The sequence below is a fragment of the Zosterops lateralis genome (assembly GCF_965231275.1).
Source record: "Zosterops lateralis genome assembly, chromosome: 20".
Classification (NCBI taxonomy): Eukaryota; Metazoa; Chordata; class Aves; order Passeriformes; family Zosteropidae; genus Zosterops; species Zosterops lateralis.
In genome coordinates, this window is record NC_139780.1 from 2136149 (window position 1) to 2160103 (window position 23955).

General features: G+C 47.1%; 1 protein-coding gene across 1 annotated transcript in view; it reads left to right on the forward strand.

The window, feature by feature from the left end:
* The window catches only part of CACNA1B (calcium voltage-gated channel subunit alpha1 B), a 283808-nt gene that overhangs the window by 225873 nt on the left and 33980 nt on the right, over positions 1–23955 (forward strand). The window contains exons 26-35 of the mRNA XM_083875784.1: positions 3827–3923; positions 7093–7253; positions 8955–9092; positions 9936–10137; positions 11681–11845; positions 12889–12999; positions 13167–13250; positions 21659–21775; positions 22952–23017; positions 23544–23635. Coding sequence (XP_083731910.1) covers positions 3827–3923; positions 7093–7253; positions 8955–9092; positions 9936–10137; positions 11681–11845; positions 12889–12999; positions 13167–13250; positions 21659–21775; positions 22952–23017; positions 23544–23635 — 1233 coding nt within the window. The remainder of the gene's footprint in view (positions 1–3826; positions 3924–7092; positions 7254–8954; positions 9093–9935; positions 10138–11680; positions 11846–12888; positions 13000–13166; positions 13251–21658; positions 21776–22951; positions 23018–23543; positions 23636–23955) is intronic.

The window sequence follows — 23955 nt, forward strand, 5'->3', positions numbered from 1 at the left end:
AGAAATGGGAATTTATTTTTTTTTTCCTCAGGATTCTCTATATGGCTCAGAGCATAAATCCCATTAAGATTTAATTGGCTCACGCTCTTTATTTGCTTAAGTGCCTGAATGGGAAAAAAATCAGTCAGCCCTTCTTAGTGTCCTCTGCTGAGGCAGAAGGAATTCCTTGTGACTGGAGCTGTCTGAGCTCACCCCTCTCCCATTCCAGGGAAAAGCAGGAGCCAGGATTTGCTCTGCCCCACATCTCTTTAACCTTCCTGGAAATAACTCAACGCACAGAAATTGCTGCTGCAGGCCTGGAGTCCACCCTGGAGAGCAGAGCAGGGAAATAAATGTCTCTGTTCTCTTGGCGCGAGGCCTCGTTAGTGCAGCTGTTAATTGGCACAGCAGCAGTGAGGTGCCTTCAGGTCTCCTGGGATCAGGAGCAGCTCCATGTGGGAATGTTCTGGGGCTCTGGGTGAGCCCAGGAGGGCAGAGCTGAGGCTGGGAGGGCTGATGGGCACAGAGGAGTGTGGCTGTGGCTGCTGGGGGACAGAGCAGAGCCCTGGGCTTGGTGTCCCCATGTCCCCTTCCCTGTCCTGCTGCCACAACCACATGGCCCTAAAGAGTCTCCCCTTCACTCCTCCCTCACCCCAGTGTCGCAACGGGACACGAAATAAAGATGTCAGAAATCAGAAGGTTTATTTACAATCCATTCAGCCCTTTTATAACACGCTGTGCTAAAGGCACGTTATTGGTCCATAGGGCTGACACCTCTCCATTGGCTCAGGGACAGAAATAGCAAACAACTCCTGCTGTGATGGGAAAGGAATATTGGTTACACAAGGTTGTGTTGGGAAAAAGAAAAAAATGTTGGAAAATTTCCCTTGGGAAGAGCTCAGCAATTTTCAGGCTCAGAAAATATAGTGTCTACACCTCTCTGTCCTCAGCTCCCAGGCTTCCCTTGGCTTTCCTCAGGTGGGAAACATGGAACAGAGCAGGGGATTTGCTGGGCCTGGGAGAAGGGAGAGGTGCAGGGAGCAGAGGGGACAGCCCAGGGGACGGGGTGGCCACCAGCCCAGGGGACAATGTGGCCACCAGCTCTGGGGACAATGTGGCCACCAGCACAGGGGACAATGTGGCCACCAGCTCTGGGGACAATGTGGCCACCAGCACAGGGGACAATGTGGCCACCAGCCCTGGGGACAGGTGGGATCCGCTGTGGCATCTCCTTGTCTCCATGAGCCATTTCCCTTTCTGCTTCCCTCCTGCCATTCCCATCCTCCTGGAGAGGCTCTTGTGCAGCCAGGGCACTGCTGAGAGTCTCACTGGGGAGCTCCAGGTCAGCTGGTGGCTCTGGTGACACTGAGGTGACCATGGCAGGGACACTGAGCTGAAAGATCTGCAAAGCCAAGCCTGGGCCAGAGCTTCAGCTCTGCTAAAACCTGACAAGAAAGGCAGTAAAAGCTCTGCTGGCAGTGCCTGCTTCAGCTAGAGCAGATGAAAAGTCTCTAATGAGAATCAAATATTATTTTTTTTAAATATTGAGTAGTTATTTTGTGGCTTTAAATCAGTGTTGTATCTCTGGGAGTAAATCCAGTGCCTGGGTTTAAAGCTGAGTCAGAATCCAGCTGGGATGGATTAAAATGGCCCTAAAACAGCCCTGAAGGATGAGAGAGGGAGAAGACCATCCTGTTCCCCCTCTCCTCCATTTCTATTAAACTTTGTGGAAAGGAAATTTCTCCTCAAATTGTACATCCCTGGGATACAACCCCAAGCCCTCCATAAATTCCTGTGTCTCCCCCTGACTGCATTTGCAGAAAGGGCCTGGAGCTGAGGCAGGAATGTGGCTTTGGGCTGGAGATTCCAGCCCAGTGTTGAGTTGTACAGGGTTAGGAGTGAGTTCCTTGTTCTTTGGAAGTGGGTGAATGTTGTGATGCATTTCCACACCCAAGGAAATTATTCTGTGTCAAGCAAAGAGTTTCAGTTTATCTCTAAAAATGTAAGCTAGTGGAACTAGAACTTTCCACACCTTCTCATTGTAACTGGCTCAGTGGCAGCTCAGGGACACTGGTTGGAGCTTTGGGATGTCTCTCAAAGCCTGAAGCTGCTTCTACTGGCAGCAAGTCAAATTATTCCTCTTTAATCGTTGTGTACTGAAAAAGGTGCCCAAAGAGCTCAGTTGGCTTTTTCTGCACTGCCCTACCAGTGTAAGAGTGTTCTCTAGACTGTGTTCGACTTTGTTCTATGATGTTTATTATTTTCATCAGTATTAAAACCTTTTCTTTTACAAAAAAGGTCCAGAGAAGTTGCCTTGCTGTTTTTAAGGTAATTCTTCACTTGGCTTATTCCATCCTGGCCACGTGCAAGATGGATTTCCAAAAATTCCCTTTCCAAGGCTGGAAAGGCTCAGCCAGCACCAAACCTGGGTGGTTTCCTCCACTCTCAGTGCTCCTCCTTCAGCACAGGGTGTAGGGCAAGCTGGGGGAAGCTTTGCTGTCCCCCACAAACCCCCTGGGTCTCTCAGGTCTCTCATAATTCCATTATTTCCCTCTTGGAGAAGAGGTGCCTGGAGAGCACAGAGTAGGTGTGTCAGCATCTGTCCCACACGTTTCTTCATTCCCACCTGTGTTAGACCTGAACCTCCAGCCATGAGTAAAGCTCTGTTCCAGATCTCCATCCCATTTTCCACTCCATACAAAACAAAGGGAATGTCGTTGTTTTGCCGTGGGGTTGGAAGAAGATGTACCTGGTTGTCTTTTGTTTCTTTATTTTGGAAGTGCACGAGGACAGGAACTCTGTCCTTCCCCTAAAGCCCCTCTTGGTGTTAACAAGAGGAATGTTCTCGAGCCTTGCACTTGGTTCTAACAAAACCTAAACCCCAAATGTGACTGACAGCTCTGCATGCCTGAGTGGGGAGCGGCCCCAGCACTGCTCCAGGCATGTAATATATTGCCATATTACATGTTCCTGCATGGGAGTGGTGGCATGTCCTCCATGGGAGACTCAGGGGTGAGGGAACAGGCTCTGACCCCCAGGAGACCTCTGTCCCTCACCAGGAAGGCTCCCAAACCCTCTTGGCACAGTGATCCTGCAAGAGAAGTGCACGGAGAAACATCCCTGCCTCATCCAGAGACACCCCTGCCTCATCCAAACACCCCCTGTCTCATCCAGAGACACCTCTGCCTCATCCAGGGGCACCCCTGCCTCATCCAGAGACATCCCTGCCTCATCCAAACATCCCTGCCTCATCCAGGCACATCCCTACCTCATCCAAACACCCCCTGTCTCATCCAGAGACATCCCTGCCTCATCCAGGGACATCCCTGCCTTATCCAGAGACATCCCTGCCTCATCCAAACCTCCTGCCTCATCCAGGGACATCCCTGCCTCACCCAGAGACACCCCTGCCTCACCCAGCCGGGAGGGAAGAGCCAGGTGTGGCTGTGTCCCGTCTCCAGCCGGGAATGGGATGCTGGAGGAGCTCAGCTCCTGTCCCGGAGCTGCTGCCCTGGCTGGGAGCATTGGGGTCGGTGCAGGAAGGGCCCCAGGTCCTGGTGAGTGGCTGGCAGGTGACAAAGCCTGGCCAGCAGCTGTGGCTGAGCCCTGCCAGGAGGACCCTGTCCTGCCCCAGTTCCTCCTCTGTGCTGCTGGAGACATCCCTGGTGAGGCTGGGCCATCCTGCCTGCAGCTCTGGTGAGGATGGACACAAAATCCTGTCACAGCATCCCCAAACCCGACCTATCCCACCACCAAAGCCACTCCGGGTGCCCACAAATATCCCAGTGAGTGACCTGGGAAGGAAATGATTCCCTCTGTTGTTCTTGTGCCTTTTTCTCCCTTGCAGAGGAACCAAAGGCAAGGACATCAACACCATCAAATCCCTGCGGGTCCTGCGTGTGCTCAGGCCTCTGAAGACCATAAAACGCCTGCCAAAACTAAAGGTTAGAAAATAACCCCAATTTTTTCCTTCTCTGGAGGTTTCTGGCTGATCTGAGTGGAAGCTGGTGGACTCCACTTAATCCAGGTTGTTTCTGTTGCTTTTATTTTGTTGCTGGGAATCTCCTTTGCCAGGTGAGCACAAACAGCTGGGCAGATGTTGAGCAAATGTCAAAGCCTTGGTTACTTTTGCAAACATCCTGGGCAATGCTAGGGATTCTTGTGAGTCCACATGGAAATAAAACCTTCAAATAGAAATAGAAAATAAATACAAATAGAAAAAAAATGCAAATAAATTGAATTACAGTTCCTAAGTGGGATGCTCTTCGATGTGATAAAGGAGAAAATGAGGTTGGGAGAATTTGGCTTTCCCTAGAGATTTTAACATCAATATTTCCAGAGGTTGTCCAAAAAGATTTGTCATTGCTATGGGAGAAGATTTAATTTATTCATCTTGCTATTAAAGAATCCATAGTTCAGGGGTTTTATCTAAACTGATAACATTAACCTAAAAAATAAAATAAAATTAATATCCTGTGATTACTCAACCAACACCAACAATTTGAGGTACAGCCAGGCCCTGCAAAGAGAGAATGGAAGGAGTTAAAAATCCTCAATTATTTCTGAGGTTTAGGGACTCTTCAATACCTTTTGTGGGCTGTTTTTTGTGAGAGCTGGGGAAAAAGCACGGAATGTTTTGGAAGGGTGAAAATTTGTCTGACAATTCTTGTTTTCACATCAAAACAAGGCTCAGCTGTTGTGTAGATTTGTTTTTTGTCTGAGCTCACCATCCATGCTTAAATAATTTTAGTTTCATGCACACTAAATTTATCTGAAAAGGAACATTAACGTTGAACCATGTAGAAATTTCAACTTGGATTCTTGGGCTGATCAGAGGGATTTCCATCAGGATTCCTGGAATGATCAGAGGGATTTCCATCAGGATTCCTGGAATGATCAGAGGGATTTCCATCAGGATTTCTGAGTTGATCAAAAGGATTTCCATCAGTATTCCTGGATTGAACATAGAGATTTCCATCAGGATTCCTGGATTGAACATAGAGATTTCCATCAGGATTCCTGGATTGAACATAGAGATTTCCATCAGGATTCCTGGGTTGCATCAGGAGTGTAATTCTGTGAATGATTCACTTCCATTCAGAGGAACAGGAGCAGGATTGTACAAACCCTGTGCTTGGGCAGGGACTGCTCAATTTCTGGTATTATGACAAACTTCTGACTAAAATGAAAGTGCAAATTACTTGTAATGAATCAGGGCCTCATTCCCACGTAGGAAATGGATTTGAGGAGTTCAGGGATGCACATGCTGACTACATTAGTCACACCTCATTTTGACAGCTCTTCAGACAGCTATTTATTCAAAGCATTTGCTTGTTTTGTTTCTGCTATTTTTTTTTTCTTATTATTCCAACAGTTTTTTACCCAGCCGCTGGAAGTAAAATCAAAACAAAGTGCAATTTTCATTTTATAATGAAATGTTTGCTCAGGACTAATATTGTCTTGACAAGCCGTGATTGTCTTTAGAAATGTTATTGAGCAACGTCAGAAAACTCAGTGGCACAGCCAAACTTGTGGATAAAGCAGGAGATGAAGGAGGCTGGAGTTACTTCTCACAGCTTTGGGAAGTGAAAATCCATCAAAGCATCCATGGGTTGTGGGATGGGTAATGAATCCCAGATGAGAGAGGTTTAGGTGGGATATTGGGAAGGAATTCTTTCCTTGGAGGGTTGTTGTGGTTTGAAAGCAAAATGAATGGGAGGCTCCAAGTCAGAGATATAATTTAATAAGAAGAAAGGTAAAAAGGTAAAAATAAAATAAAATCAATGCAATAATACAAAAGAGCACTGCCAGAGTCAGAACACACCCTGAGCAGGGTGGGGGGAGCAGTCCAGGTGAGGGGCTCTTCCTGAAGCAGTGATCCCACAGAAAGGTCTGGGAGCTCTGCTCCTCTGGGAATCCAGTGGCTCAGGGCTGCTTGTCCTGTCCCAAATCCCAGCTTCTCTCCAGGTGGGAATGCTTGGCTCCTCCCCCTGGGCATTGGGAGCATCTCCCAATGGGATGAGGAGTCGTGCAGTGGCTCCTTGATGGCCCATTAAACAGAGAGAGCTCCTGGAGGGAGTTCCCTGTGAGTCCTGGGCAAGGCATTGATGGGCCATGAGCAGAAGAGCCCAAAGGAGGGGCCTGGGAAAACACTGCCCCACCTGGTTCCAACAGCTCATGGGGATGGGGATGGAATAAATACTGTGTGTACATCCTACACTGCAACACAGGACAAGGGTGTTGAGGGCCTGGAATAGAATTCCCAGAGCAGCTGTGGCTGCCCCTGGATCCCTGGCAGTGTCCAAGGCCAGGTTGGACAATGGGGCTTGGGACAGTGGGAAGTGGGAATGAGATGATCTTTAAAGTTCCTTCCAACCCAAACCCGTCTGTGATTTCCACAGTGTGGTTAAATGGTGGCACCAAGATTTTGGATGGACTTTTCCTTTCTTCCCGTGGATGCTGCATGTGAGGAATTTCACACAGTGTCTGTGTGAGACTGAGTCACACAAATTTCTTGCACTGGCCTGAAAAATCGTGGCCTGAGAAATTGAGTCCTGGAAGAAAGTAAAACGACCTTTGCAGGTGTTGTTTTTCTCGTGTCGCCAGACGGACACGAAAAGATCACACTCGCGCCGTCGGGTTGTGAGAGGAGAAAGAAGGAAGTTTATTTTGGGTTTAGGGTTTAAATAGGTTTTGGGGTTTGATTAGTGATTGGGCCATGAGGTTGACACCTCTCTGACCCCACTGGTCAAACCAGAAGTCCATCACAGGGAGGAATGTGAAAACATTCACTTTGTTTATGTTACAATGGATGAGAAACTCCAGTACAAAAATGCAAACATCAGAAGGCTGAAAAATCAAAGCGACAGTCTCCCTGTTGTTTACTTGCAATAAACGATTGAGGGGTGTTGTTCCTAACTGCCCAATGATGGTGGTGTGTTGGTTTGCTGCCCAGTGAAACTTTATCCTCTCAGAACTGTCTATAAAAGGTGATTTCAAAGAGTAAAGCTCTCTCTTGTTAACGAGCTGGAGAGCCTTGTGTCATTTCTACTGCTGTTCCTAATTGGAGTGACATCTTCCCATCCTTTGACTTTATCCCCCTGCACCCCTCAGGCTGTCTTTGACTGCGTGGTGAACTCCCTGAAGAACGTCCTCAACATCCTCATCGTCTACATGCTCTTCATGTTCATCTTCGCCGTCATCGCCGTGCAGCTCTTCAAGGGCCGCTTCTTCTACTGCACCGACGAGTCCAAGGAGCTGGAGAAGGACTGCAGGTACAGCTCTGTAGCCCTGCTTTGTGCCTGAAATATTTGATTTTCTGGAATTCCTTTCCCAGAGGATTTTCTGGAAACGAGAGATGTGTTTTTGTAACGGCGAATTTGTTTACGTTTTTTTTTTTCCCTAGGAGGGATTTCTGTTTGATGTCCCTCTGGTCTGACCAATGTGATTGAAGAGGTTTGTCTTCTTGTCACCAATCAAATTGGTCAGTGTAAAATAGTATAAGAAAAAAACCACATCCCAAAAATAAAAAAAGTCATTTTCAGCCGTCTTAAATTGAAGTCTTTGTATCATTTTAGTATTCAACAACATCACAGGTGGGAGCAGAGAATATGGGAGGGAGCAGCTCCCTCCAGCTCCCCAGGCTGCCCCAAAGGCAGGGATTTGCTGATCTCCTGTAAATAAAAGCAAGAATTCAGCACAGCTACCCTGGAGGTGAATTTCCCTTTCTTTTTCTTTAAGAGCTCTGTCATTCCTGGCTCTGATCTTCAGGATACAAGAAGCTTCTTTCTACTTCTTTCCTGGGAAAGCCGAGTGCAATTTTTGAGAAGGGATTTTGATAGTGTGAATCCTCTTTCCACCTGTTGCCTCCATTCTTAAGAGCTCCTATGAATTAGAAAAACACGCTGAATAAATAATCAGAAGCGTGGGATGTTAAAGAGCTACTAATTAGCGAGGAGAACGACAGGATGTGAACATCTCAAAAGGCCTGTCGTGCTTTTGTCCTCCCCAGCAGGCTGGCAAGGTGTGTTACTCCACACTGTGCATCTCATTAGCTTTTTCCTTGGCACCCAAAGCACCAAAGGTCCTCCTTGTCATTGTAGGACGTGAAAGATGAAAGACTCCAAATATTTCAGAAGGCAAAGAGCACAGAAAAATTTCTTTTATTGTTTAATCCTTATTACCTTTTATAAGGTGTTCCCATCCAGACTGACCATGGTTGGGGAATAGGAACGACACCTCTCTGATCCCATTGGTTAAACCAGAGAAACAGCAAAACACCACCTGGAGAAAGATTGTTCTGAGAAAGGAGAGTTGTTGGCCAAGATTGTTTTGAGGAGAAACTTTCTTGAGAAATTTTTTTCCTTGGGGAAAAAGTTATCAGCTGCCAGCAGGCTGAAATCTCTCAGAGCCAGAAATATCAGGCCCACGGTTCCTCAGCACTGTCCTGCTCTGCCCATCCCTCTCCTGCTGCCTGGGCACATCCCTGGTGGGATCCTTGGGGCTGCCACTGCAGTTCTTCCATGGAAAAATGCAGATAAATTATGAAAATGAATGTGAAATTATGGAATGGGGTAGGTTAGAGAGGGTTCTGCACGTGCCAGGCCTCTCAAAGTGGGATAAATTTAGGAATTAGATGCAGTCCTGGAGTAGGAGCCAGAGATGTTTCCTGAAGTTTTCTGTGGGGTCAGACAGTTGAGGGGCAGACATGGTGTTAATGGCTGGCTTTGCCTAACGAATTAATTAATGCCCTGATTAAAATGTCTTTCATTTTCAGACCTCAGGTCCAGTTCCCATGGCTAAAACTGCCTCAAAAATTGGATTTACTTCTGTCATGGACTTTGAGGGAGTCTCTTTGCCTTTAACCCCCAGCACAGTCCAGACTCTGCTGCTGGAGCTTTCCAACACTCCTGACTCCTGTGAAATGCCTGATCTGCTTTAATTCTCTCACTGGCTCTGAATCTCTTTTTTCCTAGGGGTCAGTACCTCGATTATGAAAAAAACGAGGTGGAGGCCCAGCCCAGGGAATGGAAAAAATACGAGTTCCACTACGACAACGTGCTCTGGGCTCTGCTCACACTCTTCACCGTGTCCACAGGGGAAGGGTGGCCGACGTGAGTACCTGGCACTGGCAGGGGCTGATGGTGCAGGTAAAGCAGGTCCTCAAAGCTCTGAGGGACAGCAGGAGACCTGGGAAATGAGAAAAACCTTCCCTCAGCTGAGTTTTGTGGGATTCTTGGTGAAGCAGCAGGCAGAGCTCTGTGTTATCCCTGGTGCCTTTCTGAGCTTGCACTGGGATATTCAGAAAGTTTTCAGCTCTTGCTTGAAATAAATAAATTTGGACTCACACACCTTTCTCAGGGATAAAACTCATCATGGAAATAGTAGAAAATGAAAGGGAAAAAGGGTTGTGAGCTCTGCTGAAAGTTTTCTGGGAGTGACCAAATGACATTTCCTGTTCAGCACATGACTTTATTTTGGCACATGTGGAGTGCAGTGTGTGGCCAGGGCTTCTCAGCCTCCACCTTCAACTCCTTCATAAAATAAAGGCTAAACCAGCATCCAGCCTCCCTTTTCCAGCCCCTCACTGTGTTCCCCTACGTGGATGTCATCAACACCTCTCTTTTCCCACTCTTACTCCATCCCTGTTGAGCAGAGAAGAGAAGCCAGATCCAGCTGGATCCTCTCCCCTTGGCCCAGGGTGGGGATCAGTGGATCTGGACACAGCAAATCCTCCACCATTCTGCACAATGGTGAGAACACAAGGTTTCCCTAAAAAAAAATATATCCTCAAAGAAAACTTCTCCCCAGCCTCGTGGGTTGGGAGCAAGCTTTTCCTGAGCATATGTGGAAAACCCTGCACGAGAGTGAAGGCCAGGCAGTGATTCTCAGGGGTTCCTTGGTGCTTCCCAGGGATTGTGTTGACCTTTTTCCTCTCTCTTTGCATTTGCTTGCAGTGTGCTGAAGCACTCGGTGGATGCCACCTACGAGGAGCAGGGGCCCAGCCCTGGCTACAGGATGGAAATGTCCATCTTTTACGTGGTCTATTTTGTTGTCTTCCCTTTTTTCTTTGTCAACATCTTTGTGGCGTTAATCATCATCACCTTCCAGGAGCAAGGAGATAAAGTGATGTCAGAGTGCAGCCTCGAGAAAAACGAGGTACCCACCTCTTGTGACTCCAGAGTTGGTGCTCCAGGGGCTCTGAGCACCTGGGGACTGGTGCAGGGCCACTCCCTTTCCCCCTGTGCTGGTGGTTGTTGAAGGCTCTGTGGTGCAGAGACCAAAGCAATGAGTGGATGTTTCAGTTTCTGCTTAAAAACAAAACCAGGGAGAGCCCTCCAAGTTGGGATCCACTGTCAGACATCCCCCTGGAGAACACCAAAGGGAGGATGGATCTGCCACAGGAGCTGCCCCATCCCTGGGAGTGTCCAAGGCCAGGCTTGGAGCACCCTGGGACAGTAGAAGGTGTCCCTGCCCAGGCACTGGATGGGCTTTAAGGTCCTTTCCAGCCCAAGCCCTTCCCTGATTTTATGGTTTTCTCAAGTGTTGAGGGGTAGAAGGAGGCAAACCTTGGGGCCAGACCTCAGAAACCAAACTGAGTTTCAACAGCTGTGGCTGCCCATGGGAAAACTCCTCTCCCCAGGCTGGTTTTTGGGATTTGTCCTCCTGGCAGCAGCCAAAAGGAGATGCCTTGAGAAGGGTGTAAGACCAGGGCAAGAAGCTCTGAGGCTTTTCTTTAATGCCTCCAAAATTACCATTGTTTTCCACTCAGGGACCTCCTGAGCTGGTTTTCCTTTAGTTACTGGCATCTGTGTATCTTCTTTCCGTGGGTGTTTCCAGTTTCCCTCTCAATCCATGCAGATTTTTAGCATCTGCAGCATCCTTCCTCCAGGGTCCCACAGCCTCAACGACCTCTTTTGGTCTTCCCCTTCTTTTGGGAAGAGCCATCTCTTTTCATATATTTTGAAACCGATTTTTGATGAAAAGAGATGAATTTTTAAAGCGATTTTTAATTAGTTCCTTGTTTGTCTAAATGAACAAAAAAGTCCAAAATAAAGCAGAATATTTAGAGAGCTTTATCCGTGTTGTTTTCCAACTGAGCAGAAAGTGATTTCAGACTTGGGATTCTAATGTAAATCCAAGATAAGAAAATTATCCAGAATCAAAACCTCCTGTAGAAAGCAATTTTTATCACAGTTTTATATTCAAAATAAAGTGAACAGAAATAGCCAGTGAAGGGGATCTCTGAGAGTTCCCCCCAGTGCTTTTGGTGGATAATTTATTGGTGAATTCAGTTCTCATTTTATGAAACATTCTGAGCTGTTCGGGTGTCGCTGTGTGTGGGGACACACCTGAGTTCCACAATAATTTTTTAAAAACACAAATAACTTCTTTACCAATTCCTACAATCTCTCCTCAGGAGGAATTGGAAGTGTTTGTAGAAGTGGGAGGGGATCAGGACCTCGGAGGGGCTGGGCTCTAATGGAATGTGGTAGGACAGCAAGGGGAATAACAATGTTCTAGGGTAAATATTCCAGGAAAATTGATCAGGATTTGGGGATCCTGTGCTGCACTTCACAGGAACAATCACCTCTCACTTGGTGTAAATGCTCTGCTCACTCTCCCAGCCACATCCCGATGAATAAAGACTTCCAGCCCTTTTTTTTTTCTGGCATCTTTTCATCCCCTTTTTGTTTTGTAGAGGGCCTGCATAGACTTTGCCATAAGTGCCAAGCCCCTGACCCGCTACATGCCTCAGAACAAGCAATCCTTCCAGTACAAGATGTGGAAATTCGTGGTGTCCCCTCCCTTTGAGTATTTTATCATGGTCATGATCGCTCTCAACACCATCGTCCTCATGATGAAGGTGAGTGGGACATTCCTGAATCTTTGAATTTTTGGGCTGTTGGCTGGGGAGACTCACCCTGAGAGCTGGGAGGGGGGCACCACTCCTCATGAGCCTGCTGGGATTCCTTTGGCCCCCAAGGGAAACTTCTGCAGATTCAGGAAAACTTCTTCACTCCTGGCAATACCATGGAGATTTAAATGGGAGCTCAGCCCCGAGGGAGGTGGGTTAGCTGGGGTCAGATCCCACCAGCGGGGTGAACAGTGGAGGTTGGGCTCAGCCCCTTTTGGTGTGTGAACGTGGGATGGGAACTGGGATCTGCAGATTTCCAGCTCAGCCTGGGCTTTCTCCTGCAGAGCAGGGTCTTGGGGCTGCTCAAAGTCCAGTCAGGCCATGGAAATTCAAACTAAAAAAAGTAGTTTTAGGTGGGATATTGGGAAGGAATTGTTCCCTGGGAGGGTGGGCAGGCCCTGGAATAGAATTCCCAGAGAAGCTGTGGCCACCCCTGGATCCCTGGAATGGACATTGGGGCTTGGGGCAGCCTGGGACAGTGGGAGGTGTCCCTGCCATGGCAGGGGTGGCTCTGGGTGATCTTTAAGGTCCTTTCCAACCCAAGCCATCCCATGATTCTGTGAATTTACTCAATTTTGGAAGAGCATCAGGCTCCTGGGGTGTGATCCAGAGTGGGGGAAGAGACACAGGGGGATGATGTCCCCTCCTGTCCCTTGAAAATCTTCACAGTCAAGGGGTTCCCATGTTTTTAGTGGAGGAAACCCAGATCTGCACTTGTGCTCTGGGTTTGGAAATGCCCTTCCTCCCCCCTGGGCTGTGCTGTGCTTTCAGGGGGATTTCCCTCAACAACACTCTCCATTTCTGGGGATATTCCAGCTGCCCCCTCAGTACAGGATGGAGCAAGAGAGAGACAGGAATAACTGTGTTGTAACCCCAAATCCCACTGAAAGTGAGCACAGAAATCCTGACTAAAACCAGCAGGAATCAGCTGGGGAAGGTTTTTCCTCTGTCAGGGATCTCCCAGTAACAGCCTTTCCTCCATCCTGCTTCAGTTCTATGATGCTCCAGAAGCATATGAAGAAATGCTGAAATGCCTGAATATTGTGTTTACATCCATGTTTTCCATGGAATGTGTGCTGAAGATCATTGCCTTTGGTGTGCTGGTAGGTGCCTTCCTCCTCCTCCTCCACCTCTTTCTCTGTATGAAATGCTCGCGTTTCGTGATGTGCATTTAAAAATAAGCGAACAAATAAAAACCTCCCCGACCTGTGCTGGCAAAAAGAAAATAACCCCTGGATCCCTCTATTCCCCTTGTGTTCTCGTTTGGCAGAACTATTTCCGAGATGCCTGGAATGTCTTTGATTTTGTAACAGTGTTGGGAAGTATTACTGATATTTTAGTAACAGAGATTGCGGTAAGTACAGTTTGCTCAATTTATTTCATTTATAAAACCAAAACTGTGTGCCCTGTCAAGACACTGAACCTTCTCCCTTACCAGCCTTATTCCCTGGAGCTGCCTCTGGGAGTCACGATGGCCTTGGCTGACCCTGTTCCATGAGCTGAGCACAGCTGTGTGCCCCAAAGAGGGGAAGCTCTGATGAGAACCACAGTGACTCTGCCAGGGAGCAGCTCCTTCTCTCCTGCAGAAAACTGCTCTATCCCCAGGCCTTGTCTGCCAATTCATGGAAAAATCCTGATGAATCGAGAGAGGGGGAAAAGACCAAAGGGATTCTGCTGTGTTGATGTGGAAGGTTTTTTGTCTGGCCCTTGGGGTTCCAGCCCAGTCTGGGTCATGGGCAGGGTGAGGGTGAAGAGAAGTGACAGGGACAGTGAGAAGGGAAGAGGTGAAAATTCTGGACTGGGGGAATGTTCCTGTCACAAAGGCTTTGTGGGGCACTGAATAACCAAACAGCTTTCCCACAGGATTTCTGGCCAGCCCTACAAGGGCTGCTGTCTCCCTGCTAACAAATCCTGGATATCTCACAAGGTGGACAGACTCCTCATTAAATCCTGAAGGATTTTTCCATGAGGGCAGCCAATGTCTGTCTCAATCACTGACAGTCTGATATTACCCCACGTATAATTTATCCTCTCCTCTCCCAGTGCATGTTGTAGCTGATGATGTATCAGAGTGTGATGAATTTGAACTTGACCGTAACTTTTTTTCCTCAGTCCCAAAGGGTTTTCCTGTAGATCTGTCGTTTTATCTGTGCTCAGAACTGTGCAACTCACGTTCCTTTGCAGGTGGTGGTGAAGACCCTGTGACTGTTTCTAACAAAATGCGTTTTTATTTAACCTCCTTGGTACAAATCAACGCACAATCCCCCCAGGTTTTTCCTCCCCATACAAATGATGTTCATTTCTCTGCTGGTGAATCCTGTGTCGTAGCCTTTGGATTTTGTTTTCAGTGCAGCCAGGCTAAAGTCACTCAGGGTGACTGTGGGAAGGCACAGGGTGCTCGTCCCCACTCCCTCTGCCATGGGATGTGTTTTCTTCCCAAGGGCACCCAAACTTTTTGCCATGGCTTGAAAATTTGTGAAAACATTTGCAAGTCAGCTACAAACAGGCTGAAGCTTCTCCAGCCCCACTTTTTTGGCCACTTTTCCTGGGGAGAAAGCAGCACTGACACCTCACACAGGGTAAGGGAGCCTCTGGTCACTCCCAGACTGGTGTCTTCTCCTTCAGGAAGGTTTCTACTTCTCAACACTGAGCCCACATGCTGCTAAAATCCTCATTTTTGGAGCCATTTCACAGGCAGGGAGAAGCCACAGTTAAAGGGGCATTGCCTCTCCCTCCAGCTCCCACAGGATGGCCCAGGCAGGGAATTGGATCAGGTTGGGCTGTGAGACATTTTCCAGCATCAAAACCTTTGCAGAGTTGTGGGAATTACCCCTAAAACCCCAACTGGGCTGAGCTCCCAGGGACCCACGTGTCACTGTAGGACACCAAAGAAAGGCTCCAAATATTTACAGAAAAAAGGCTTTTATTTAATTCTTACTACCTTTTATAAGGTGTTCTGCAATGGGAGTGGGAATGGCCCTTTCTCCATGTGCCTTCCTCAGCTCCAGCCTCTCCTCCTGTGCTGGGCAGAGTTTGGGGCAGCTCCTTTAGTCCCTCCAACCCTCCTGGCAGCCATTCCCAAAATTTCCTCACCTGGGAAGTCCAGGTGACATCCACAAGAGGTGACCCTGAGTGCCAACCTGCTGTGCCTGTCCCGTGGAGATGTTTTCTAGCTGTGACACTGAGCTCAGGCTCACAAATAGTGCCCAAAGCACCTTTTATCCTCTGTATTTTCCAGCTAGAAGTGTTCTCCAAAGGTAAATAATCCTCACCTTGAGAGACTTGGCTTCCACCAGCCTTGTCTGGTACCTTGAACCCTCTGAGAAGTAAAGACAAAAGGAAAAGAAATGTGTGGATTAATTGCTTTGTTTTGATTTCCCTGGTCATGTCACACCTAATTTACCTTGTGATTGTAGTTGGAATATCTATTTTTTTTTATTTCCTCAGGCAAAAAAAGCATGAATGTCAGTTTTTTTACCCTCAGTAATTGAGGGAAAAGAGGTGGGATTAAGGAAAAGGAGTCCTTGTGGACACAGTTGGCTTTGAGAGGCTTGAGGGGGTGTTTGGCAAACTGACATCTATTTCTATGCCTGGAAATATATAAAAAAAAAAATCCTGAGAAGTGTTTGTGAATTGTCTCCAGATTTGCATTACAAACTGAAATGCAAATAACAACTGCACTGTCTGTGTTACCTCAAGGATCTCCCGAATCCGTTTGGGTTCAAAGTGGATTTTATTTTTTTGGGTTCAAAGTGGATTTTATTTTTTGGGTTCAAAGTGGATTTTATTTTTTATTTCTGGAGTTCCCATAAAATAACACCTCCCCCCCCCCCTCGATAGCCCAACGGGTTTTTTTTCAGTGAAAATTTTTCAATAGTTTCCTTTCTGCTTGTCCTGATTACTCATTTTCTCTTTTGTTTCCTGTTTTTGTTCCTTATTTTCCTTATCTACCTGCTGAATCACGCCATCCAATCAACATACAATGCGAAAACCATGTCTCCGTCTGTATGTTGTGCACCTGCCGCTCAAAAAAAAAAAAAATTATAAAAAAAATTTTTGTAAATAATCTTGCAAATATCCATCCATGACAACATCACATATAGGACACGGTTGGTTTCATTGAATTTAAACAATTCTTTAAATTCTCTCGCTTTGATTTTTTATTTTTTTTTTTTACTCTCGTTTTTCTTTGATTTGATCCGGTTTTGGTTTTTTTTTTTTTTTTTGGTTTTTTTTTTTATAAGTTTTGATTGCACTGGTGGAAAAGCCTCACTGCAGTTTGCTCCAAACCCTGCACCTCCCACCCTGGGCTCATTGGTGACCTGAGAGTTGCCAATAGCCCGTCCCTGCTCCCTGTGCCACCCCCTGTGCCAAAGGGGACGCTGCCACTTGCTTTATTTCCGTGGGAAAAGATGGCCAGGGAAGGAGGTTTGGAGGTGGTGGTACCAAATTCAGCTCTCTGGAAATGAATTTGGCTTTTTTTAAGGATGAGAGGATGGGGATTTCTGCTGAAGGAAGCACCTGGCAGCCTTACAGGTGTTTTAACAAGGTAAAAATATTATTGGGGTGATGGCAGACTTGCTTCCCCTCAAGTCAAAAATGATGGGAAAGATTTAAGGATCTTAAATTGGAAAATTCTCTGTGACACCAAACAAAGAAGAACCAGTTTTGCCACCACAGTGGACACAGAGCCACTGGAGGCAAAGCCAAAACTCCAAATAAAATGAATAAAACATGTTATGAGCAGAGCTGAAAAGTACCAGGAACCAGATCCCATTGGGAATTCAGTGCCAAGGTGCAAATTTATTCCAAAAATGCCTTTGAAAACATTGACCTTTATCTTTGAAAATCACCAATTAAACAAAAGAGATTCCATAAAGAAAAATGCAATCAGAAATATATATATTTTTTCTATTCTTAATTATCTTGGCTATGGTTGATAACACAAATGAGACCAAAAACTTCTCAAAAATCCTTGCTCAGCTCTTGGATCTGGGAACACCCACGTTTCCTGTTGCACAGTTGTCGTTAAGAAAGAAATCAGGGTGAATTTTTATTTCCAGGCTGCACAGAAGCTCCACAGGTGTTTATGGAGTGTCCTGGGGGTGGAATTTTCTGCTGGAGAAAAAGAGAATGTGTGAGTTCAAAGCTTGTCCAGTGCAAGCCAAGAAGGGAATCCTCCATGGTCTGGATCCATTCCAGATGTGGAGCATCCATCCAGATGTGTGGGAGCAGTCAGGATGAATTTGAAGACACTTCTGCACACCTGGCCCAGGCAGCACAGAAAAGGACTCTGGCATTAGCTGTGAACATACAAATATAGTGGGGAAAAATAATTTTGCTGAATTTTGGCTGCTGTCACTGTTAAGATTGAAAAGCTCGTCCTGCACTTTGTTGGGATTGGGGTCGTTATTCCGTAGGGACAGGTCCAGGCTCCTTCAACCACTTGGCATTTTTGGTGTCACTTGTAGGGACACGAAAAGAACCACACTCACCCATCAGGTTGAAGTGAGGAAAAGAAGAGGCAGTTTATTATGATTTAGGGTTTTTATAGGATTAGGAATTGGGTGGAGGATTGGCTCGATGAGATGAGAGGAACAGATGAGAGGAACACCTCTCTGACCTCAATGGCCAATCCAGAAGTCCATCACCAAGAGAGGAATGAAAACAATCTACATTGTTTGGAGAGACTCCAAAGGAAATATGCAAACAATCATCAGAAGGCTAAAGATCAGGGTGACACTTTGGAGCGCCACGGTGTCCTCTGGAGCTGCTGCAGTGACACAGCAGGAGCAGCAAAGCTGAGAGGAATCCTGGAGAGGAGCAGCTGAGGACACAGGAGTGTCACTGGATGATCCTTGTGGGTCCCATCCATCTCGGGATATTCTGTGATTCTGCCAAATAGAAAATGAGGAGAGTTCAGGGCATCACACACAAAACATTTTTTCCAGCATTCCTGACTCAGGATGGGAGGACGGATGGGATGTCCCTCCAAAGGCAGAGTCCTCGAGGCACAGACAAGGATGGCAAAAATCTTCAGCCTCTTAAAATCAGCAGTGGATTCCCCAAGCTCCAGATGGAGCCAAGACCCTGTGCAAGGTTCAGGAAAACTTCCTCAGTGCTGGCACCACCATGGAGATTTAAATGGGAACTCAGCCTTTTCCTCATCAGTAATTCCTTAACTAATTAATTAATAAGGCGATTCTTGTTGATGCCAGATGAAGAGAAGTCCTAAAGTTTCCATTCTTGGCTTGGTCAGACGCCTCTTCCTGCAGCTCTTTCTGCATCCCCGGGGACAGAGGGAGCAGCTCCTGTGCTGGGCAGGAATTCACTCTGCTGCTGAAGGCCCTGGGGAACAAATCCAGGCAGTGCCTGTGTACTGATCTTCATGGCTGTCCTGCTTTTCAGTCTGGAAAACCCTGGAGCTCCCAAAAGAAGCAGGACATGGAGGTCTTGGAGTCCAGAGGCTGGAGCCAGGCTGGGAGAGCTGGGGGTGCTCAGCTGGAGAGGAGAAGCTCCAGGGAGAGCTCAGAGCCCCTGGCAGGGCCTAAAGGGGCTCCAGGAGAGCTGGAGAGGGACTGGGGACAAGGGATGGAGGGACAGGACACAGGGAATGGCTTTGGGCAGGGCTGGGTGGGAGATTGGGCAGGAATTGTTCCCTGGCAGGCTGGGCAGGCCCTGGCACAGGGTGCCCAGAGCAGCTGTGGCTGCCCCTGGATCCCTGGCAGTGCCCAAGGCCAGGCTGGACATTGGGGCTTGGAGCAGCCTGGGACAGTGGGAGGTGTCTCTGCCCATGGCTGGGGTGGCACTGGATGATCTTTAAGGTCTCTTCCAACCCAAAACATCCTGGGATTCTATGAAAACAACCTAAGAAAGGGTAACAGAGCAGAATCCCATGGTGGGGCAGCCTTCAAGGACAGCTCTTTACTCTCCCTGTTTCCCCACTGCTTCCCAGTTTTCTTCAGGGATGCATCACCCGTGTCCTGTTGTGGGAAGTGGTGGCAGTGCCTGGCCATGCCCAGACCCCCAGGCCCTGCCTGCTGCCTGGTCCCTTCAGTTCCAGCCCTTCCTTTTTTCAGGAAAATAGTGACAAGCCAGGGGGAAATGATTTTTCCAAACCTAATTTGTTATTCCTCAGATGGATGATCAAATCCTAAAGCTCTGGGGCCTGCTGTGAGCACCGTTAGCACCTGTGCAACAGGAAAGCAAAAAAATAACAACCCAAAAAAAACAAAAGGAAAGGATGACTTTAATAACCCAGATACCAGATGTGTGCATGGCACAGAGGTGGCTCAGCCAGAGGAGAATCGATGCCAAAAAAACTGTTTTACCCGAGAAATACAGCAATGTGGAGTTTCCCCTTTGGCTGCATGCCATCCCAAATCCTGCCTGGAGAGAGGAGGTGTGGGAGGAAGGGTTTTCTCTGTGGGGTGCTGAGGGTGACACACACGTGGAGCCCTTGCAGCCACCACCAGCAGCGTGGGGACCTTGCCTCTCTCCGGGCAGGGCTGAGAACCCTCCTTCCAACAGTCCCAGGGTGTCGGTGATGGGGGATTTTCCTGGGTTGGGAGTGATCCCACATGGAGCTGAGGCTCTCACTGCTCTTTAGCAAGTGGCAATGCCAGAATCAAATAGGGAATGTGGGGGAAAAAATATATCTATGGACTGTTTGTCCGTCTAAATCCCAGGGATTGTCTAAATCCCAGAGATAACTGCAAAATCTTGAACCCTTTTCCCGTTTCTATCCCTTTCTAACCCTGCACTCCCTCAGTTTTCAGGGAGCCCAGCCCAAAGCAGGTGTTAAACATCCTCTCAGCTGTGATGATGAGGTTTTAGCAAACCCAGAGCAGGACAAAGCTCCTGCAGTTCTGTGGGAAGAGAGAGATCCCACAGGATCCCGCAGAGGTGGATCCTGCTCCTCCTTGGAGCCCAAGGACTGTGCACAGGGGAGATCTGGCTTGAGCATTGCTCTGAAGTTAAAACCAGACTTTCAGGCCTGAGTGCTGCCAGCATTACACATGAGGGCTGATCCAACTCCCACTGTGGGGAGATTTTCCTGATCAAAAGGGCTCATGGTTAAACCTCTGCCCTGGGACCAGCTCACAGTGGGGCCAGAGGGGAAGAGGAACCCCATTAGTGATGGTTCCCATTACCCAGCTGGGTTCAGCTCTGCCCCAGGGCCCTTCCCCAGCCCTGCCCTGCTCAGGTGAGTGCAGCTGGACTCCTGTGAAGGGAAGGTAAGGCTGTGAACACAAACCTGGAGCTGCTGCTGAGACAAACTGGACATTTTCAGTGCCTGTTTTACTGCCCAACCCAGGGGAACCCTTGGCTCGTGCTTTGCCTGCCAGAGGTGGCTTCTGTTGCTGGCTTGAATGAGCTCAGTGTTGTCTGCTCCTTCATTGAACATTCCCGTGCTTTTCTCTTTTCTCTTGATTTGAAGATTGAGTCTGATTTTTTGGGTCTGTGCCTAACTCTTGAGCTGCTTGTGTTTTTTTTTTTAACCTGAGAGAAACCGAGTGCATGCCTGAGACTGAGTTCTGGAACTCTTTGATGGGATTGGTGGAATGCAATGCTAATGGCCCCAAAAACTGAGCTGGCATTGAAAGAACCCATAGATCCAACAAGCCCCCCAATTTCAGCATGAGCTCTGTAGCCAAATGAGCAAGAAATGTGGGTCAGTTCAATGTGACTTCTGGTAAAACAATAATCCGAGGGAAATAATTTTTGCTCGTCTTTACCAAGCAGAGCTCCTTGTGATTATATTTGCAGCTTCACTGCTCAATAGTTTAAAGTGGGACGTTTTCTCTCTTTAGCTCACTCAGTCAAATAAGTGGCTGTGATCAGAGAGCCACAAAAAAAGCCAATTATGGAAAGGGGAAATATTTTTTTTAATCTCCTTAAAATAGGAGGGCAAGAGGGATCTGGCTTTTGCATGTTTTGTTTTGGAAAGAACCCTCTCTAGATTAGCTCATTGGGGTAAGAATCCTCTTTTCCCCGAAGGAAAGAAAAAAAAAAAAAAATGGGGTGAGGGGTGGGGAAAAATCCTAGAAAACAAATGAAAATCAGAACCTGCCTCCAGCAGTTCTTTGATCCACTTGTGCAGACACATTTAAAAAAGAATTTGGAAAACCAGCAGGTTCCTAAGGCATCCTCCTGCTGGTGAAAGCTCAACCTCCCCCAATTGACTCGCTGCCCTTGATCCATCTTCCAATCAATCTTCTGGTGCCGTTTCTCCTTGGCAAACCTTGTCCAGTTACACGTACAGACATTGAAAACCTCCAGGTTGGAAAACATCCTCATCCTTCCGAGGGATGTTTGACTCTTCACTGGACAATGCCTTTCTTTGTCTTGGCTTAAGTTCAATTCCCTGTCGAAACTCAACTGACCAAGACTTTCAACTAACTTCATTCTTTTTCTAAATGAAAATCTGGCACCATCTCCTCTCTCCCTGAATCTTGAGAGGGAGAAAATCTGCCTTGCTCAAAGCAAACCAAGCCCTCCAAGGACAGCGTGACAGGGCCTTTTTTCCTTTTCTCTCATTGACCCAGTAGCAGCAAAGGGGAGGGGCTCTTGTGGAGAGGGGTTTTCTCATTCTTGCTGCATGTGGAGTGATCTGCACTGACGAATGTTTCTTTTGGAAGGTTTTCTGGTGGCCGATTTGCTGCTTAGATCGTGAAGCTGGTAATTTTAATTTCTTTTTTGCGGGCTGTGGTTTCGGATCGCGGTCGTTTCTGAAGGACACAAAACCTTTACTTTCCGCAGGACAACTTCATCAACCTCAGCTTCCTGCGGCTCTTCAGGGCAGCCAGGCTCATCAAACTCCTCCGTCAGGGCTACACCATCCGCATCCTGCTCTGGACATTCGTGCAGTCCTTCAAGGTGAGCCCTTGGCAATGTGGGAGGAGATTTTGGGGACAGGGTCGTGCTCGGAGCGTCTTCCAGTGAAGATCCAAGAGGTTCCTTCCTCTTGGAATGGCCTCTCTGCAGTTCTACAGAGCATTACAGGAGTTCAGAATTCAGGAATTCTTCAGGAAGGAGGATTGGTGAGCACTGACCAGGCATGGGAATATTAATTCTGCAGGAAATCAAAGTGGCACCAAGAATATTAATTATTAATTCAACTGGTTAGTGTAACAAGGGATATTAATCCTGCTAAAAGTGAACTGGTTCACACTGACCATTCCTAGGAACATGAATTCTGCTGAAAATGAGATGGTGAGGACTGCCCAGCCTCAGGAATGTTAATTCTGCAGGAAATCAAACTGGTTGGGACCAAGAATATTCTTAATTCAACTGGTTAGTGTAACAAGGGATATTAATCCTGCTAAAAGTGAACTGGGATTGTTGGGGGGTCTGTGCAGGGACAAGAGTGTCACTGAATGATCCTTGGGTGTCTTTTCCAACTCAGGATATTTTATGATTCTGCAATCCCTCCTGCCCTGCAGAACTCCTGCCCCAGGCACCACAGGGCTGGCCTGAGGGCAAGACTACTCAGTTTTTGAGCTATTACTAATTAAGAGCCATTAATTACCCACTCATTTAGCCCAAGTGGAAAATAGCTGTCACTCTCAGCCTGGGTGACATAATTACATTGCAGCCTTCACCAATTTCTTGCTAAAACTCAGAACATTTTTTTTCCTCCTGGGATCCCAAACTGGGCCTATTTCAGAGCAGAAATTCATTTCTGGGATGGAGATTTTTTATTTTTTTTCCCTCAGACTGAATTTACAGCAAGGTCCTTAAAGCATTAATGTTCATAAAATGGTGCACATGAAGTCTCAGTGCCTGTTGGTAACTCCAGTGTTTGCTGCTGATCATCAGATTGTTTTCTGTGCTTGCTGCTTCCAAGGATACAGAGAGAGCCCTTGGAAAGCCCTGACTGTTGTGTGACCAGTGAATACTCCAGGGAATTATCTCCTACAAGCTGCCAGAATTCTTTATATCCTCTTCCCCAGTTCCTACACCTGAAGGACAAAATGCCACAAAACTCAGTCCTGCCAGGGAATTCAGTATTTACATTTTCTGTCATTAATGCCACTTTTTCCTCTCCCACAGGCCTTGCCTTATGTGTGTCTCCTCATTGCAATGCTCTTCTTCATCTATGCCATTATTGGCATGCAGGTAAAATATTCCATTCCTTTGTTGTGGCCATAAACAGCCTGGCTTTGTTTGGGGTGCAAAGATGGTTGTTGCCTCCACAGCAGGAGCAGCACTGAGATGGGATGAGGCCAAAAGCTCTTCTTTGGCTGGTGTCAGGTAAATTAGAAATTTAAAAAAAAAAAAAAAAAAAAAAAAAAAGGCTTTTTTCTACTTTATTTGTCAGATTTTATGTTGAAGCTGGAAAAACCAGCTGTGGACACATCAAGAGGCTGAGAGGAGGGAGCAGCCCAGGCTCTGCACCTTCCTGAGAAGAAATAATAAACTTTTCTTGGCCTGGGATGGAGCTGAACTGCTGGAAAGGACCTGTGTGAATACAAAGCATGTTAATCTTGTGTTGGAATTCCAGAACACATTTTTTATCTCCCGTTTCAGCACAGAAATTATTCCACCTTTTGAGAGCCCTTAAACGAGGAGAAATTCTTTCCCTGCCTTGTTTTCCAGCTCCACTCGATGTGCCTGGGTAACTCCTCTCTGTTTTTCCTGGCAGGTATTTGGGAACATTGCCTTAGATGATGAAACCTCCATCAATCGGCACAACAACTTCAGGACTTTCCTCCAGGCCCTGATGCTCCTGTTCAGGTGAGGAGAGGATAAAACACCTTCTGGTTTGTGTGTGAACAGCAAAAACATCTTTGTGCAGGTGCCAAAGACATCCTTGGACATCCTTTAAAATAAGTATTGGTGTAAATTATCCATTCCTGCTTCTTCCTCCTCGGCAGATCAACCCCTGCACAAAGTGTCACCCATGGAAACTCAGGCAAAACCTGAATGTAGATCAGAACCCCGCTGGTTTAACTGATTGGTGGGTTTTCTGTCCTCAAACTTGGTTGATTTTTCCCTTTTTTATGTGAGAATTGCTGTAATTGGCCATTTTTGAATAAGCAGAAGTCAGCAGCTCC